The sequence below is a fragment of the Trachurus japonicus genome, chromosome 3 (genome assembly GCF_045865225.1).
Source record: "Trachurus japonicus isolate A0001 chromosome 3, Traja_1.0".
Lineage (NCBI taxonomy): Eukaryota > Metazoa > Chordata > Actinopteri > Carangiformes > Carangidae > Trachurus > Trachurus japonicus.
The window spans coordinates 38,799,188-38,817,435 of NC_140909.1; the positions used below are offsets into that span (position 1 = coordinate 38,799,188).

At 42.4% G+C, this 18,248-nt stretch overlaps 1 protein-coding gene across 2 annotated transcripts in view; it reads right to left on the reverse strand.

Moving 5' to 3' along the window:
- The window catches only part of cemip (cell migration inducing hyaluronidase 1), a 263,696-nt gene that overhangs the window by 54,361 nt on the left and 191,087 nt on the right, over positions 1-18,248 (reverse strand). For both annotated transcript variants that reach the window (XM_085772496.1, XM_085772504.1), the window contains 2 exons: positions 15,992-16,201; positions 13,589-13,794 (listed from right to left, as the gene is read on the reverse strand). In XM_085772496.1, coding sequence (XP_085628622.1) covers positions 13,589-13,794; positions 15,992-16,201 — 416 coding nt within the window. The remainder of the gene's footprint in view (positions 1-13,588; positions 13,795-15,991; positions 16,202-18,248) is intronic.

Here is an 18,248-nt window from a genome sequence, read left to right on the forward strand (position 1 = left end):
AGGCCAGCTGAAGCACCTGGACTTTTCTTTTATGAAGCATTGCACATTTGTGGTCCGAAAACACCCAAAACGGATCTTTTCTGAAACGATGATGTCATATCCCCACCGCTCTACCTGTACCGAGACACACCGCTGTGTAGCCTAGCAACAGTCTATGGACGTAACTTAACAACAGCGTCTGACTAACTCGGTCCCTCGGACACTGCAGCTGAATCTTGCCCGTTGAATCATTATCGATCGTCATATTTGCACTGACACGACTCCCAGTCAACATTTAATCCACTTCTAATGTCTGGAGTTTGAATACTGCGGGAAGCTTTCTGTCTTCTTCTCTGTTGTTGGTGTTTCTGTGTGGCAGCGCTACAGCACCACACACGCTCCACACAGGCCTGGAGTAGGTACTACAGCGTTTTCGACTGAAATGGAGGGAGTGAAGCGCTACAGCAGCCTGACTCCACTATGCCAGATGCCAGGCTGCTGTATGGAGCCAGGCAGGCTGCACATCACATCAAAAGCATAGATCTGCCTTATATGAGATAAGTGTACGTCAGACAAATTCAGTTTTTTTCAGATTTTATTATTATTATTTTTTTAAAGCTAATTCTGTGGATATAGGGAGGCTGGTGGAGTGCGGGAGGGGCGGATGGGAGGGGGTGCGGCCGCACCCCCCGCACCCCTAGTTCCGACGTCTATGAGTAGGTATCATCCTTGTCAAGGATTTAATAAGGGACGCCATCTCACCAACAATGTAATGCTGAATTAATGAATTTTAAGATTTGGGACATTTATTTTTGATTAATTCCCCATGTATATATTTTGTAGATTATTGACAAAATATTGTTGAATATACACTATTATATTTCTAAGATATTTCAATAAGGATTTCATTTAACGATTGGTCATTCCTATGAATTTGTAAGTGATGTCATCTAAAATTCCATTTACATCACAGTACTGTCGTAACTCAGCTCTCAGACTGACACTTTAGATTCACTACACTTCGCTAAATGTGTGAATAACACGTTTGATAACTAACTTTTAAAAAATATATATATATATATTTTTTTTGCCTTGATAGGATAGTTGAGAAAGACAGGAAATAGGGAGGCAGAGAGAGGGGGAAGGACATGCATCAAATGGCCACTCAATGCGGTATTCGAACCTGGGCCGACTGCAGTGAGGACTATAGCCTCTGCATATGGGATGCCTGCTTTTTAGTGCAGCTTTCAGCTAAGAATTTTACTCAAATTCAACTCTTAGCAGTGTTGTTTCTAAGATGGACACCTTTGTCTTTCTGAACATGGACCACCTCAAAGTTCAAAGTTCTTCCCTCGCTTCTAGAATAACTGTCATGCCCTGAACTTCCATACAGCGCTCTGATCTGGTCAACAGCGTATCATTTCAGTATAACGCCCCCTTGCACGCCACACACACACACTTGAAAACGGGGATCAGAAGGAATAGATTATCACAGTGTGTAGGTGGGCGTACTGGAGGATGTGACAATGATGGCCTGAGTCATCACATTCTCTACTTTCATCCCCTTTAAACACTCCTTGTCATGAGCTCTGACAGTTTCCTATGAGGAAGGTTATTGTTGTGTGTGTGTGTCTGATGTCAATATGAAAACATCAGTTCAGACACTCCGCCAGCACCGGGTGATGTCTCCTTCAAGTTCAATTCACTTTGACTGTACATCTTTAGGAAACAATAATGCCAATGTATAATAGTGAACCGGGGTATTTATCAAGCAATGATTTAAATGGTTGCACACCATCTACTGTAGTGCAACCAGCTGCTCCACCACACCCAGCAGCAGCAGACAGCTCCTCTCACTGCAGGACCAGATCCTCTGTCCTCACCGCTATCAGACTGTGCAACACCTCAGCCAGGGAGGGGCTCACTGAATTATTACTGTTTAGGATAAGGTGTCATTATCATTACAGTTAATTATTGCTACTGTTATTATAAGGACAAGTACATTTCCTCATCATCCATCCAATTGGATAATCTCATCCATTCATCTATCTGAATAATTCCATCCATCCAATTGGATACTTGCATCCATCCATCCATCCATCCATCCATCCATCCATCCATCATCCATCCATCCATCCATCCATCCATCCATCCATCCATCCATCCATCATCCATCCATCCATCCATCCATCCATCCACCCATCCATCCAATTGGATACTTGCATCCATCCATCCATCCATCCATCCATCCATCCATCCATCCATCCATCCATCCATCCATCCATCCATCCATCCATCCATCCATCCATCCATCCATCCATCCATCCAATTGGATACTTGCATCCATCCATCTGGATAATTCCATAAATCAATCCATCCATCCATCCATCCATCCATCCATCCATCCATCCATCCATCCATCCATCCATCCATCCAGCCATCCATCCATCCATCCGGATAATTCCATTCAATTATCCAATTGGATAATCCATCCATCTATCCAATTGGATGATTCCATCCATCCATCCATCCATCCATCCATCCATCCATCTGTCCATCCATCCATCCATGCTGTCCCATAGGTCACAGTATCCCATCATTGTCAACATATTCAAATAGTATGAGTAAAGAATTAGAAAACAAAATAATCTTCCACCCCACACACACGTAACACATGCAACCCTGACACAGCTGCATCTTCCGAAAATCTATCATTGTTCTCATCTGAGCATCTAGAATCAACAGCTCACTGACGGTGGGAGGAGCCAACGGAGAGCGCACAAAGCCGACTGGAGATGAATCATCATAAATCTGACACCGGGGAAAACTGCGAGCACAATGGCGTTTGATTAAAGAGGGATGTCTGAACCACAGCAACAAACACACTGGGACTTGGAAACCATTACAGTATACAATTATCCAGACAAATTGGACAAAAATCCTCATTAGCAGAACAGCGCACTGGGTGAAACCCGGCCTGTCTACCTGCATAAATTAGGAATGAGGGGAAGGAAGGCGGGGGGGGGGGGAGACGAGAGAACGACATGACGTTGGAGCCAGAGAATCCCTGCAGTCTCATCATGTTGGAGAGCAGGTGGATGAGTCGGTATCAGTAAAAGCCAGTGTATCCCTAACCTTGGCCTTTGTGCTGTGCAGCTGAAGGCACAGGCAGTGTGGTTGAGATAAGACGTCACGTGACCTGGATTAAACTGCTTTATATTCTGAGCTGCATCTTTATGCTTTAAGTATAATACCTCTCTACCAGGCTACCTACTAGTGTGTGTGTGTGTGTGTGTGTATGTGTCTCTGTTTGTGCATACCATGTTGGCTGCAGTTTGCAACTTCTTTACTGGATCTGAATTCTTCAGTTTTTAAAGCTCTTCCAAAGTGAAGTGATTGAATTGAAGACAAATGCAGTCCTCGTTGTTTGGAGGGGGGGAAAAAGAAAAGAAAAGGGAAACACTCTGTGGATAAACACAGAGACTTGTGTTCTACAAAGGCTGTTTGTACTTTTGAAAGATAAAGACTGGGTTGTGTTTACACAGACAGCTGCAGCCTCGCAGTAACTTCAGCTAAACCCACTCCTGGCAGAAGGAGCACTGTGGTGTTTTATCTCCCATCACTTACAATGGAAGCACATTAGAGATGGTTAAATGACTGGGAGTTGGACTGATAACAGTGAGAGTTATCCACCAATCAGGAGGGTCGGTGGTTTGATCCCCAGCCCCTCCAGTCCACATGTCAAAGAATCCATGTAGGAGATACAGTACAGAGCCAAAAACCACCAGTGTGTGACTGATGATTGATAGATTGAATAACTGTGTAATATGTAGATAAGTGCAGTGTGAATGTGTGAGTTTTGTCTTGTAAAGCGCTCCGAGTGGTCGTTACCACTAGAAAAACACTTCATAAATGCAAGTCCATTTACCATTTATTGTTTCACTGTATGTTTATGAGTGAGCTGCAGCAGCAGGGACCGGCCTATAAACTCTGCTGCCAGCTCCCACCATCGGTCGGTGGAGGTTACACCGCCACCAGCCCAGTGTGGGAGTTTCTCTGTCACAGTGAATATGCCTTGACTGCAGAGTGTTGCCACTCTAATGCCTCTCTCACTAGATTCATTCATTTCCCACGACTGTAAAATGTAAAACACTTCTGTTAGACATGAAACTACTTCTCTTCGTCTCAGCAACAGAAAAAGTCTGACATTAATTCCTTAATCATATGTTCACAACAGTCTGTTCATCATCAAACAAAGCAGCCACAATACTCAAATACTATAATAATAATAATAATAATAATAACTATACCGGTGGTAATAATAATAATATTAATAATAATAATTCATGCAGCTATCTCACTTCTAATCATAAGTCATGAATCATATGATTCATACGTTTATTTATCAGAAGTTGAGTGTTCATACAGATTGTTTCTATTTCTATTTAAGTCAGCAGTTAATTATTTCCTATATTTATCTTTATCTATAAGGGTAGGCAAGATGAGAAATTCAGAAATATCTAATAAAATTGTTTTGCATCATATTTTTTAACCTTTGGTACATTTTGTATTCATGTTGGTTTTATGTTGTTTGAAATGACATTTGAATAACAGAGTGAATAGACTGAATGCCCCTGAAAATGTCAAATTCTGTAACCACAAAAGAATGATAAATATTAAATATTTGATCCACCCACAGTGGATTTAGGTGTACTTGTAAAAAGTATACTTTCTTCTGGAAACATTAAACTGAATTAGAATTTTTTTTGCTGTATTTTTACATATCCTAAAAACACTGCCCTTTCCCCCTTTCCCCTTCTTGGGGGCGGGACTAGATAAGCTTTTGCTTCTCCCGCTTTCCCTTTCGGTCATGTGTATTGTATTAATTGGATTGAGATGATGTGTGATGATGATGACTAATTGACATGCCCGAAATGAACCAAATAAATAAATAAATAAATAAATAAATAAATAAAGTGACAAATTATGTAAAATTGTCAACAAACAGTGTTGCATTGCAAAAGTGAATTACATTTATTCCACATTTTCCACAAAAAAATAAATAAACGATGACACCACTTGACACTGGGTTGCATCACGTCATTGACCCTTCCATTCATTACATTTATCATCTACATATTCACATAGAGACATACGCCTGAGTTACATTTATAACACTGTTATGATATGTTAACATAACATATCCAGGCCTTCTGAACAAACCTTAGGTACTTCATGTAGAATAGAGAGGGAACGATCACCATGGCTACAATGACTCATGCAGATGTGGGTATTAATTCTGATGAATTTATCTGCTGAGCACATTTGTTTGTGTTATTTCCACTACATGTTATCATCCATCATTTCAATGCAACTTGCGAATAGAATAGATTTTAAGTTTTCTAATTTGTTTTGTGGGTTTGTTGATTCACTGCTGATGTGTGATCAGGTGTTGTGTAACGAATCATTCACTGACCTTTGAAACGTTGGTGTATAATTGAAAATGTCATCTGTCATATTGAGGAACGAGAAACGATCGCAACTGTTCCAACACTCGCATGATTTAACTTCACTGACTGGAACAAAACGACACTAAAGTCAAACTAAAATGTGTGAGTCAAAGGGCGTATTCACACCAGGAAAGTTCGATAGTTCACTGGCTTTGGTGCGGATCTTTTTTCTTTTTTTAACTTGGTACGGTTTGTATTCACATTGCATTTTTTCCGTTCTAGTATGTTGTTGGACACTCATTGTACTGTAACTATCTGAGACGGTCAGTGTGAAAAAAATGCACGTTTATATGGCGGACTTTGACGGGAGCTACTTGCCCGGTTGAAGAGCGTTAGCTGGGCTGCAGGCTGCCTGCCTGGCTCAATATGGAGCGATCTCAATAAAAGTATTATCCATCACTCACGTACAGAAAAACATATGAAAACAGGGCCCAAGTTGAAAAAAAACGAAGATTCCCTTTAATCATTCTCTCAGGATGGATGACCGCATTGCCGATCGGCATATAGTCACATTTATTTCCTATTAGTTAACGGTTATTAATCAGATTACAAACTTCTGTTATCAGTTAAAAAAATATTATGGGTGCGTCCTCTCCAGCATCTGATAAATGTTTTCCTCTGACCAGATATCAAGGCGTGTCTATCTGTGATCCATGCTGACCCACGGATCATTGTTGACAATTTCCACATTTTCCTGACAACAACGGAAGCCTGTTGAATCCAAAAAGGGGCTTGAATTTTGCACTTGGTTTGGAAAAGGTTCGGTCTGCGTTCACACCAGACACGAATGTAAGTGCCAATTCTGAAGAAGCTGCTGAGGTATTGTGTGCATGAGAAGGACACTATAGGAAAACCACCCAGCAGCTCTGTCTGCTGCTGTCTGAGAGAAATGAAAGATCTTATGGCGAAGAGAAAATGACTGAGAACTAATGTGCCAGACACAAGAAGCTTCAGTGTGTCACCACTACATGTGTTTCTGTTGCGTGGGTCCACAATAAAACCTCACACCTAACTTACCACCGTTAAATGAGTGTGTTGTCTTTGTGTTAGGTGTGAGACAGAAACACTGACACAACGTTATCGCTAGGAATGAGGTCACATGCCATGATGAAACAGCAAACATGATGCTGCTGCTTCACTGCACTGCAACCCTAAAGGTTCTTTACCCTGATGAGCTGGATCCTTGTTTCCAGGCAGATTATGTCTTTGAGCAGCTAAAAATATACACACTGGCATTTTTTTTTCTCAGTGGTAGGCAAAGGGTGAAAAAGAGCAGTGTTATCACTGCTGCCATTGCTATATATATATATATATATATATATATATATATATATATATATATATATATAACTCTGTTGTCTCTCAACTTTAAATAGGGATCCATCCTATTTCACTATTGATCACACATACAATATACTGAACCTCATAGTTTCTAAATAAAGATTCTATTCTATTCTATTCTATTCTATTCTATTCTATTCTATTCTATTCTATGTACACCCCCTATGAGACTGTGGGAGACCTAAGCAGCTCCTTCAGTAACAGACTGGAACGCCACCACAGGTCATTCAGACTGTACAGCACCAGTCTGACTCTGGACTGTTATCACTTGCACTAAAGATTTGACATTTTTGCACTCTGTATTTATACAGTTTATCTATTATTGTGTGTACCGACTGTACACTTTACTCCTATACAACCCCCCAACCCTGCAATATTTTCCAGCCATATAACAAGCAATACAAAGCTGTATGTATTTTTGTAAAAATCTATACAGAACGTCTCTCTCTATCTTTATATTGCATTTTTCTACCTTGTCGTTGTATGCTGCTGTAACGCCTACATTTCCCATGAGCAGGATCACTAAATTGTCTTACTGTACGTATACATCATATATCTTAGGTATATGGCAGCACACCACCACAAACAGCTAATGTAGGTTTTATTTCCATCTCTGCATCATTCCACCAAATATTCTGAAGAATCGGTCTCGACATGTTGGACTGTACACAGGTGTGGAAATCACAGGTTTCATCATAATATGAAATCATATCGATTCTACTGCCAATGATTCACTGTTTCTTTTTTTAGGTCTTAGTAATTAGCTACACGTGTGGTTTTGGTATCTTTGCTCAGGGATTTTCAAAACACAGTTGAATCTTACAAGTGATGGTATGTATCTGATCGATGTTTTTATTTTGCATTGATGCTATTGACTCTTTTAAAAATTATTATTAGTGTGAATGCTGGAAGCATTCACACTATTGTTATTCGGTTCGGCCATTTTCTGCCTTTCTTCGTCATGTAACTAGTCCTTCATACTTTGTGCTATTTCAACAATTCAAATATCAAAATGTTCAGCCTTTTCGGGACAGGTGTGCTATGTCTTTTCTCTTTTCAACTATTCATACTTTTTGCAATATTCAACTATTTCTGATTTTTTTTCCCCATAGAGAATGCATTGGAACAGTCTTGAAACTCTTCAAATCTTCTTACTTCTTTCAGCCTTTAAAGCGTCCACATACTTTCAGCTAGAGACTTCATTCAAATCCTGAGCTGTAGACAAACTTCTAATGTATTCATCCTGTATTTACAACTTTTTCATAGCTTGTACCGTTTTTGAGATAAATCCTTTAAAAGCACATGAGGATTTCTGACAAATTTCACACTTTTCAATGAGTGTGTATGGGGTTGGGTCAGAGTGAGTGACATCATCGTTAGAGTGAGAGGGATCGAAAAAACATTCAGGATTTTTTCTGGATAAATTGCCAGCACGGCCACAAATTAAACTCTAGACACATGATTTCCTCACTGGTTTGTAGCCACACTTGTCGTGTCTCATCTGATGTGCTCAAAACAGCAGACACACTTACAGAATTGTCTCTATGAGCCTAATTGTCCAGCTAGACCCGCTCCAGTGGCTCATCCACTTCAATATAAAAGTAGGAGCTGATTTTTTTAGAAAAGCAGAAATGCCCCCCTTTTCTACCTTGCGACCCTGAGAAAAGTTTTTGCCCTACAAACATTTAATGCACATCAATGTGCTCAGGAAGGTCTCCTTGCCCCAGTAGTCACATGGCCACATTCTGATAAGAGTTACGGTTCTCTTTTTATGGGCTGTTTTGGGAAGCTGCACTGAGCTCAAATCTCTCTGCTCTGCTCTGCTCTGTGTGCAGTTGGTCCAGCTGTAGGGGCGAGCTCGTTATCAAAGTCTATAAATAGAACAAGTGCAGGTGCAGCCTGGCCGCTCGTTAAGATGTTTTTAAACACAGCCCCACACACACACACATGATAAACCAGACTGACAGAGGATGTCCACGCACAAACACAGGTATCACACTCATACACAGACACACACAGACACTCACACACAGTCACACATGCACGCATACACAAACAAACAATTCCATTCCATTCTTCATTCTTCCATTCTTAGATAATAATTTAAAATATTTTTTAAATGCAGCCAGGGAGCTCTCTGCTCTGCAGCAGGAGAAGGAGCTCAACTTTGTAACTTGCTGTTAAGTGCTTTTTAATTCATTTTAATTCACCAAAAAATAGTCACAGGTCACAAAAAAGTCCTCTTCTTGCTTGGTGTGGCTAATTTCTGCACTTTCCTTACTTTTTTTTTAAGCATCATTGAAAAATCTCACATTCATCAAAGTCTCAACCTCTTTTGCACAACACCACTGTAGTGTAGGGGGTAGGGTGGCCGTTTGCCAACCCCAAGGTCACTGGTTCGAATCCAAGGGAAGAACTCTTGTTATGTTATGTTGAATTCTGCTCTCCTCCCCCGCCTTCAATTGGTTACAGGTGTTTGTTATCTGCTTGATTACTCATACCAGTTTGCAGCACATCATCACATTACAATGAATGACAACAGTCTTGAAAGCAGTGTGCTCTCTGTAGCCGAGTGGCAGAGTAAAGGCTTAGTGATCATATGGTCATGGGTTCGATTCCTGCCTCAGTCATTTCACATCATTGCTTGACTTTTGATTCCAATTATTCAGCTGTCATTGGACAGTCTTTGATTCCTCATAGTATAAAGCTCATTGTAACTCAGGTTCTCTGTGGCCATATGGTTAGTGTGTTAGGTGTTGTGCTATTTCAACAATTCATATATCAAAACGTGCAGCTTTTTTTGAACTTTATCGGCATTACTTTTCTCTTTTTAACTATTTATACTTTTTCAAATATTTAAAGCAGATAACAGCGGCACGGCCGTTTCGGCTAATGCTGTGTTCAAGGCAGGCTTTTGAAACCGTAAGTTACAGCTTCAAGTCACAACTACGACTTGGTAGCGTTCCAGGTAACCCGTAGCTCGTGTTTTTACCGTCCTGTTGTCTGTGAAAGTTCCCTATAACGGCCACTCGTAACTTCCGACCCGTGAACTCGTACCAGATCGAACTGGTATGACTTCACAGGAAGGAAAAACACAAAGTACGAGTTTCCTTGAACGCACCATGAGTTAGCAGCCCCCGCCCTTGTCAGGCATCAATTGGTCCTCGTGCTACGTCACCACATTCACGCGCATCCCTTGGCTGCACACACAGCCCTTCATGCCGTTCTCTCTCCTCATTGGATAACACTTGTATCCCACAAGGAAAATTTTCTCCTCGGGTTACAGCAGAGCAGAGTGACGGAGAGACTCGTGTTTAGGCTGAAATACTTCATGTAAGTGATTGCTGACGGAAAATAGGACTATTTAGGACTTATATTAACAAAAACATTCCACTGATATCTGCTTTAACTTTTTCTGCAAATTAAACTCTAGACAAATTATTTTCTCCAGTTTTGTAGCCACACTTGTCTTCTGGCTAAAATTCTGGTCAAAAATGCAAAGAGACTTAGATAATAATTTTAAATATTTTTTAAATGCAGCCAGGGAGCTCTCTGCTCTCATTCAGCCCAATGCTGAGAGTTCTCCACAACTCTGTCTGTAGTCCAGTTGGTAAGGTGGCCGCTTGCCAACCCCAAGGTCACTAGTTCGAATCCAGGCTGAGCAATCTTGTTATGCGATGTTGAATTCTGCTCCCCTCCCCCACCCTCAATTGGTTACAGGTGTTCGTTAAAGCAGAACTATGCAGGATTTGGGCTGTAATTATTGTGGCTCAGAGTCACTGTGATGGTTGAGTGACCTGTTATGAAGTGAATGGGGTCTAGGCCAATGCGCTCACCCCCCCCACTGGCTGAAAACCGCACTTGCAAGATCAGTCGTCCGTCTCGGTGTTACAAATCTCGTCAATGGATAGAAGTATCGCGAGAAACTGCCTTACGGCAGTACGAGATAAGAACGCATATGACGTCATGCATGTCACGAATCGTGATTGGTTTGAGTTCGGAAAGTCGGAGGAAACCATGGAAACATGAAATGTTTACTGATGAAGTTCAGCTTGTGGCTAACGGGGAGCTAATGCTAACACAGATACACACACCATGGGTCTTTTATAAGATAATGTAATACATCATGACACACACACACACACACCTTCGCGTTTTGGAACCTTTATTCCTGTGTGTGTATGTCTGTGTCTTTGTGCCTGTGTGTGGCTGTATTAGCGTTAGCTCGGTGTTAGCGTTAGCTCCGTGTTAGCATAGCGTTAGCTCGGTGTTAGCGTTAGCTCGGTGTTAGCAGGGCTTAGCAAACAGCAGTAAACACAAGCACGTGTAGGGGGGGGTGGAGGAGGTGTCGGCGGCGAGTTGTTTTTTTTTTACGACAGTGACATGTGCCTCCCAGAACTGTGGGGGAGCTCCGGAGAGGGAAAAAAAGAGAAACCAACGAAGGAGCGAGCTATTTCCGGCCGACTTGCATTGTTCTGCTTTAAGAGACGCATTAATTGCTTCTGCCACCGTTTGCAGCACATCATCACATTACAATGGCAACATGCTTATGTCTGTGCTCTCTGTGGCAAAGTGGCAGAGTAAAGGTTTATTGATCATGAGGTCATGGGTTCGATTCCTTACTTTTTTTCTAAGCAGAAGCCAGTGATCCTCTTATCAAAGGTTTTCTTTACCCCTCACATACTGTCTCTGTCTGTAGCCTAGTGGTTAGCTTGCTGGTCTGGAGACCTGAAGGTTGCTGATTCAAATCTTGCCTCAACAACAATTATAGTGAATTATTTTCCCAGTCGTCCTCTGTTGACTTCTGATAACTTGCTTCATGTTGAAACTGCTGCTCTCAGCCTGAAATTCACAGAAATTTTCATTCTAAGTCATTCAAGCTTGACTCTCAAGCTTTCTTGATGTTGACAGTGTTTCCAACAGGTGCAGCTTTGGGCTTGTTAACTTACGAGTCAGACAGAGTGCAGATCATTAACAGACAACAGTCTTTACAACTGTGTGTGCACTGTGGCCTAGAGGCAGAGTGAAAGTCTACTGACCATGAGGTTGTGGGTTCAATTCCGACCTTCGTCAAACATTTGTATGGTGATCACTGCTAGCACTATTTGCTAATTCTGCAACAGCGTTCAGCTGCTTTCAGCAGTCACACCATTTCCATTCTTGGAAATGCTTTTTCTAGTTATTTTTCCACTTCCGGCCAGATTTCGATTCGCTACTAGACATATTATATATCAAAACGTGCGTCTTGATCGGGATCGGTGTGCTATTACTTTTCTCAACAGTTCACGAATTTTTCGCGACGTAGTCGCGAAAAACTGCGCAAAAATTTTGCATGTAAGTCAATGGGACGGGCGGGAAAAAAAAGAGCGAAAAAGACCAATCATTGGAGTTTAACAAACGTCTACTGCTCAGGCATACTTTCACCTAGAGACTCCATTTAAACTTTAAACAGTAGACACAAGTCTTGTGTATTGTCGTATTACTCCACGTTTTGATAGGTCATATCGTTTTTGATCAATCCCTGATCAATGACCATGATCATTTTTGGAGAAATTATGAGTTTATAATGGGTGTGTATTGCATGGAATGTTCGTGTCAGAGTGCGTGACATCATCGGTTAGAGTGGGAGAGAGTGAAGAAACATTCTGTATTTTTTCTGGATAAACTGTCAGCACGGCCACAATTTACACTCTACAGACATAATTTTTTCAGAATTTGTAAGACAAACTTGTTATCTCTCATGTCATGTGCTCAAAATATCAGAGAGACTTACAGAATTGACAGAATCAGCCTCTGAGTGCGGCCACGTCTGTCTCTGCTCCTCATTGAGTCCAATACAAATATTTTCTGAGAGGAGCAGAACGGCCTGATGTTTTAAAACTGCCAGCGTCGCCAAAATATTTACTGTAGAAACACCAAATCGTACCGAAATTTTCATTAAGTCCTTAGAGCAACGTTGATCTGTGTTTTGTTCTGATAGGAGTTACCGTTTTCTCACCCTAAGCCTAAATGTGAGACCGGTTTAGAGGCAGAAAATGGCTCTTTTTCTCCACGTTTCTGTCTGTCTCAGCCTGTGGGGGCCCCTATCGCCGTGGTAACCTCTTTGATCCTCAGGCCAGATCTCGTTAACTTCATAAACAATCCACCTGGCGCTCGTTTAAATGTTTATAAACACAGACACAGCTAAATCAGACTGACACAGGATGCAGCTACTAACTAACTATGTGTCAAGTCAGTCACACACACACACACAGACTCTAGAGCCAGCTTCATGTGATTACAGTCACACACACACACACACACACACCTTCATGTGATTAAAACACAGTTAACGTGCAACAGAATTTAAACTTAAACCATGATTTAATCTGGTTTTAAAGTTAAACCTTGTTGGTGTCACACACACACACACACACACACACACACACACACACACACACACACACACACACACACACACACACACACACACACACACACACACACACACAGGTAACCTAATGTGATTACAGCTCCTCCATATCAGTGCTTATAGAAAGATGATCATGTGTCTGTCTGATCAGCTCTGTCTTGCGCTTAAGATCGTGGGTTTGATTCCCATGTTGACAGAGATGGCAAAATCGGCAGTAGCCCCGCGGCCCATTCAAAATTTCCCAAGAGGAAATTTTCTAGTTTTATAATGCTATTGACTCATTCATCACTGAATCGACATCTCAGTGTTGACGTATCGTTACATCCCTGGTTGCACATCATCTTACCTGCAGTCTTGGCGCGGATTGGGCACGTATCCTGGATACGCTCCGTCTTTGATGTCACGGCACATCTTGCTGTCTCTGTCTGAAGGCAGCAGAGTCCCCGCCCGCACCATCAGACCCAGGCAGTGGTCGAACGTGTTCCTCTCCTCTGGACCGTCCTCGGTGAAGAAGCAGTGGCCCAGCATGTCGTAGCCCACCACGTCCTTCACCTGGCAGAGGGGGGAGGAGACGGAGAAATGTTCCAGGATCAGAATCAACTTCCCTCTCTTATATAATTCACCATCATCTAACTTTAGTGGCTCTTCCCATCTTAAGTTCTATTAACTGACTCCATGCAAAGTGACTGTGAAGAAGACCCCACTCATGAAAACAGTGAAGGAGCTAAAGGACACTGGTCCTGAGATGTTGCTGTGATTCTACTGAGGGTTTACACTGATCATCATCCTGACCACCTGTCTAATATAAGTGTTGGTCCCTTAACTGTGATTCACTGTGTGTTGTGACAGCTTTCTATCAGAACCAGCACGAACTTCTTCAGCAGTTTTCTGACTGCTCCTTTCTTAGACCACTTTGGATAGATCCTGACCACTGCAGACTGGGAACAGCCCACAAGGTCAGCTGTATCAGAGGAGGTCAGGAGGAGGGAGTACAGGAGCATGATTACTGACTTTGTGGAATGGAGTGACCTCAATCACCTTCAGCTGAACATCTCAAAAACCAAAGAAATGGCAGCTCTGGACTTCTGGAGGGGGAGGAGGAGGAGGAGGAGGAGGCCCGTACTGGCCCCAGTCACCATCCGAGGCAGGGAGGTGGTCCAGGCACTGGTCCAGACACATGGAGGTGATGTACAAGAAGAGTCAAAGCAGACAGTTTTTTCCTGAGAAGGTTAAAATCCTTCAACATCTGCAGGCATCTCTTCTGTGAACCTTCTACCAGACGGCGGTGGCCAGTGCGCTGTTCTTCACTGAGGTGTGCTGGGGGGAGGGAGCTCCTTCTATGGACAATTAACTGATCGGCACTGAAGATGAGGTGAGGATGCTCAGGAAACTGGGCTCCATGAACAATGCCTCACATCCACTGCATGAGCTGGAGGCAGGGACGGACTGGCCATAGGGAAATTGCCACAACGGCAGCGTAATGATGCGGCCGCGGCAAGGCGGTCTCTTTTTGGTGCCAGTCCGTCACTGGCTGGAGGTGTTTCAGCTGAGCGTAGACTGATACCGCCAAGGTCCACAATCCATTGCATAGTTGTTCTTCCTACACTAACTGAATTACTTTTTTATACAGATTTTTTTTTTTTTACTGTTTCCCTAACCTTTGTCTTGTGTTAGCTTTCTGCTACCATCTCTTGTGTTAGGGTCAGTTTTGACCCGAGTCTTAAATCAGCTGTAAAATACACTAAAGCATTTTTTTTTCATCCAATTTGTTTCTCATCTCTTGGTTACGTTGTTAGGCTTCCTTATCCATGAAAAGGTTGGTTTTACACTTATGATTTCAGTTTTAACTCCAATTATTGTTCTTACCGTTATAACCAGGTCAAAACCGAACCTAACAATACAAATGTCATCATTTTAACTAGCATTTTAGAATTTTGTGAAAAAAAAGTTTTATTTTGTTTAAATAGAGGTTCCTGACAAAGTCAAAAAGCCTTGATGCAATAAACACATTTATGTGGTACTTTAATGCATTTAAAACCTGAAAACGGGTCAGTGGTGACCTGAACACAAGAGGAAGGTTAATATTATTGCTTGCCTAAGTTATTTTATTTCTCCTAATTACAGTATCTTATACAGTATGTGACACAATAATTTCCTGCAAAGGATTAATAGAAGTTCTATTCTAAGAGCTGCAGCTTTTCAGATGAGAGACCCAGTCGTCCTAGTCAAACTGGATCAGATCCTTACACTGCCCATTTTTGCTGCTTCGAACACATCAACTTTGAGGACAATATGTTCACTTGCTGCCTAATATATCCCACCCACTAACAGGTCAAGTGTTATTCAGTGTTATTCACTCCACCTGGCAGTGCTCAGAATGTTAGGTCTGATCAGGGTAGACAAGGCAAGGCAAGGCAATCTTATTTGTATAGCCCATTTTACAATCAGTTTCTCTCAAAGGGCTTTACACGGCATCATAACAACATTCTCTGCCCTTAGACCCTCACTACTCAGGAAAAAACTCCATGGAAAACCCTTTTAACAGGGAAAAATCGGAGAAACCTCAGGGTGAGCAACAGAGGAGGGATCCCTCACCCAGGAAGGACAGACGTGCTATAGATGTTGTTACAGACAAGAAAACAGTTTACAACACAGAATATGGAAAACATAGAAATGTGTACATCTCACTATGCTGTGTTAAATGATGCTCCTTGTATAAACACATGTCGGTATAAAGGTCTGAACTGACCAGCAGGCCGTTGGAGCCGTGGATGGTTATGCATCTGGAGAACGAGTGGTGGATGGACAGATCTCTAACGAAGGTGGGGGGGTCATAGCCTCCCCTCTCGTCCACGTCTCCGTTCATGTGGAAATGGACCGGATAGTGTCCCATCGTCTGCTGGCCCATGTGCTGCAGCTCCACCCCGGATACGTGAACGGCCCTGAAGCCCCGCTCCACCTGAGGACAGAGAGACAGAGACAGAGAGACAGAGAGAGAGCAGTCAGTCCTGCAGGGGGGGTGGGGGGGTCACACCGCTGGGTCAAAGAGAGGAGGGAAGGAAAGAGGGAATCTATTGGAAGATACAAGGATGAAGAGAGTGAGGAAGCATGAAAGAGAACAGGAGAGGGGGATGGCGTGGATGAAAGGATGTAGAAGGAGGAGAAGGGACATAAAGATGATGAGGAGGAAGGATGAGAGCACACATCGTCATGATTCATCAGTGGGTGCAGCACATTGGAGAACAGAGTGATCTGCTCTGTTGTTGCAGCACACCATGAGGAAAGCTCCCGTCTCTCACCTTCCCCTCCCCAATGTTTATCAAACTGTTTTCCAAAAGACAAACTGCAGCTTCTCTCTGACCTAAGAGGAGATGTGAATTTTTCTTACAACAGTCAGGGGAGGCCAGAGGGGGTGGGGGGCTTTGCTGTGTGAGGCTTTAATTTTGAAGGGCTTCGGTGAAATCTCGCTGGGGCTTTCCCTGCTGTGAGTCAGCGCGCTGCCTGTTCACACCCGACCATGAGAAACATGTGACATGAGCCCGTGATGGAAATTTAGAGCGGGATGTGATGATGATAGAGAGAGAGAGGGGTGTGAAGGAAGCAGTCTCTGTCCTGTCTCCTCTGTCTTCTTCAACACGCTGTGATTTTATTGAGAATCTCAGTGTCCTCTCTCTAGTTTAACCTGCATCATGATCTTAACGTTGCCCAATTCTGACCTTGTTTCCACCAGAGCTTTCAACCTCATCACAGGGCCTTCATCTGCAGATGAGGTTTGCCCGGTTGTCACAGAACATCATTTATATCTTCATGTTTTAAATTCAACATTTTGGCGAATTCACCCATTGCCATAATGCCTATAGTCTTAGGAGTAGGTTCATTACCTTAATTATAGGTGCAAGCTGTTTTTAGATCGGCAGGGCAGAGACGTGAGCTCTCCGGCTTTCACTCATCAAACTCATCAAATACACAATCCAACAACTCCAAAACGCTCTGGTGGACAAGTTGTGACCTGCACATTCACGACGCTATGAGATAATAACGAAATGTTACAAGACGGAGTTGTTTTAGAGGGAAATACGTAACTGGAACTACAATTCCAGACATGGGGGCTGGGCGGAGTGATTTAAAGTGCAAGTTCTGAGTATTTGCTTCATGTGTCATAATGTTACATAATTATGTTATTATCTCATAGCGTGGTGAATGTGCAGGTCACCAGAGCGTTTTGGAGTTGTTGGATTGTGTATTTAGTTTGATGACGGAAACGCGTATAATACCGTGCACCTCTGTAGCGTTAGCTGAGCAGCTCGCGTCTCTGCCCCGCCGATCTAAGAACAGCTTGCACCGACAATTTAAGGTAATGAACCTACTCCTTTACTGATTATGGCAATATGGAAATTTGCCAAAATGTTGAACTATCCCTTTAAGGCCTTTGCACACCAAGTCTGTTTTTTTTGTCCGCAATTGCCGCACAAATAAATTCAACCTCATGTTGGGTTGATCATGTTTATAAACTGACTCGTCCGTCATTAAAGTTACTGAATCTAACTCACATCAGTGTTTGGAGGCTGTTACAGAGATCCTGGCTGTGTGTGTTATGTGTGTGTGTGTGTGTGTGTGTGTCCTGGTCATACTGCCAGCTGATGTTCAGGATAATAGCAATTGGTCATCTTTTTTTTAATATATGGCTCCAGTAGAGCTGATACTCTATTAAACGATACTACTGACATCCTGAAATAGAAACTATTGAAGTTATCATGATAATTCTGCAGCTCATTTAAGCAGGTCTGCTCACTCTTGACGTCCTCTTTTTATTTTTCAATAAGTGAGAGGACCACAAAAATCATCCTCACTGTTGGACGACTTTCGTCTCCCTCTCCGACGTTTGGAACAGAAAATAAAAACGCATAGTAATAAAAAGCATCAGACTCGGTTTGCAAGGTGTCTGTGCGTAACAATTTTTGTTGGATGACGGATTAAAAAAGCGCAGATGAAAAAAATGGACTTGG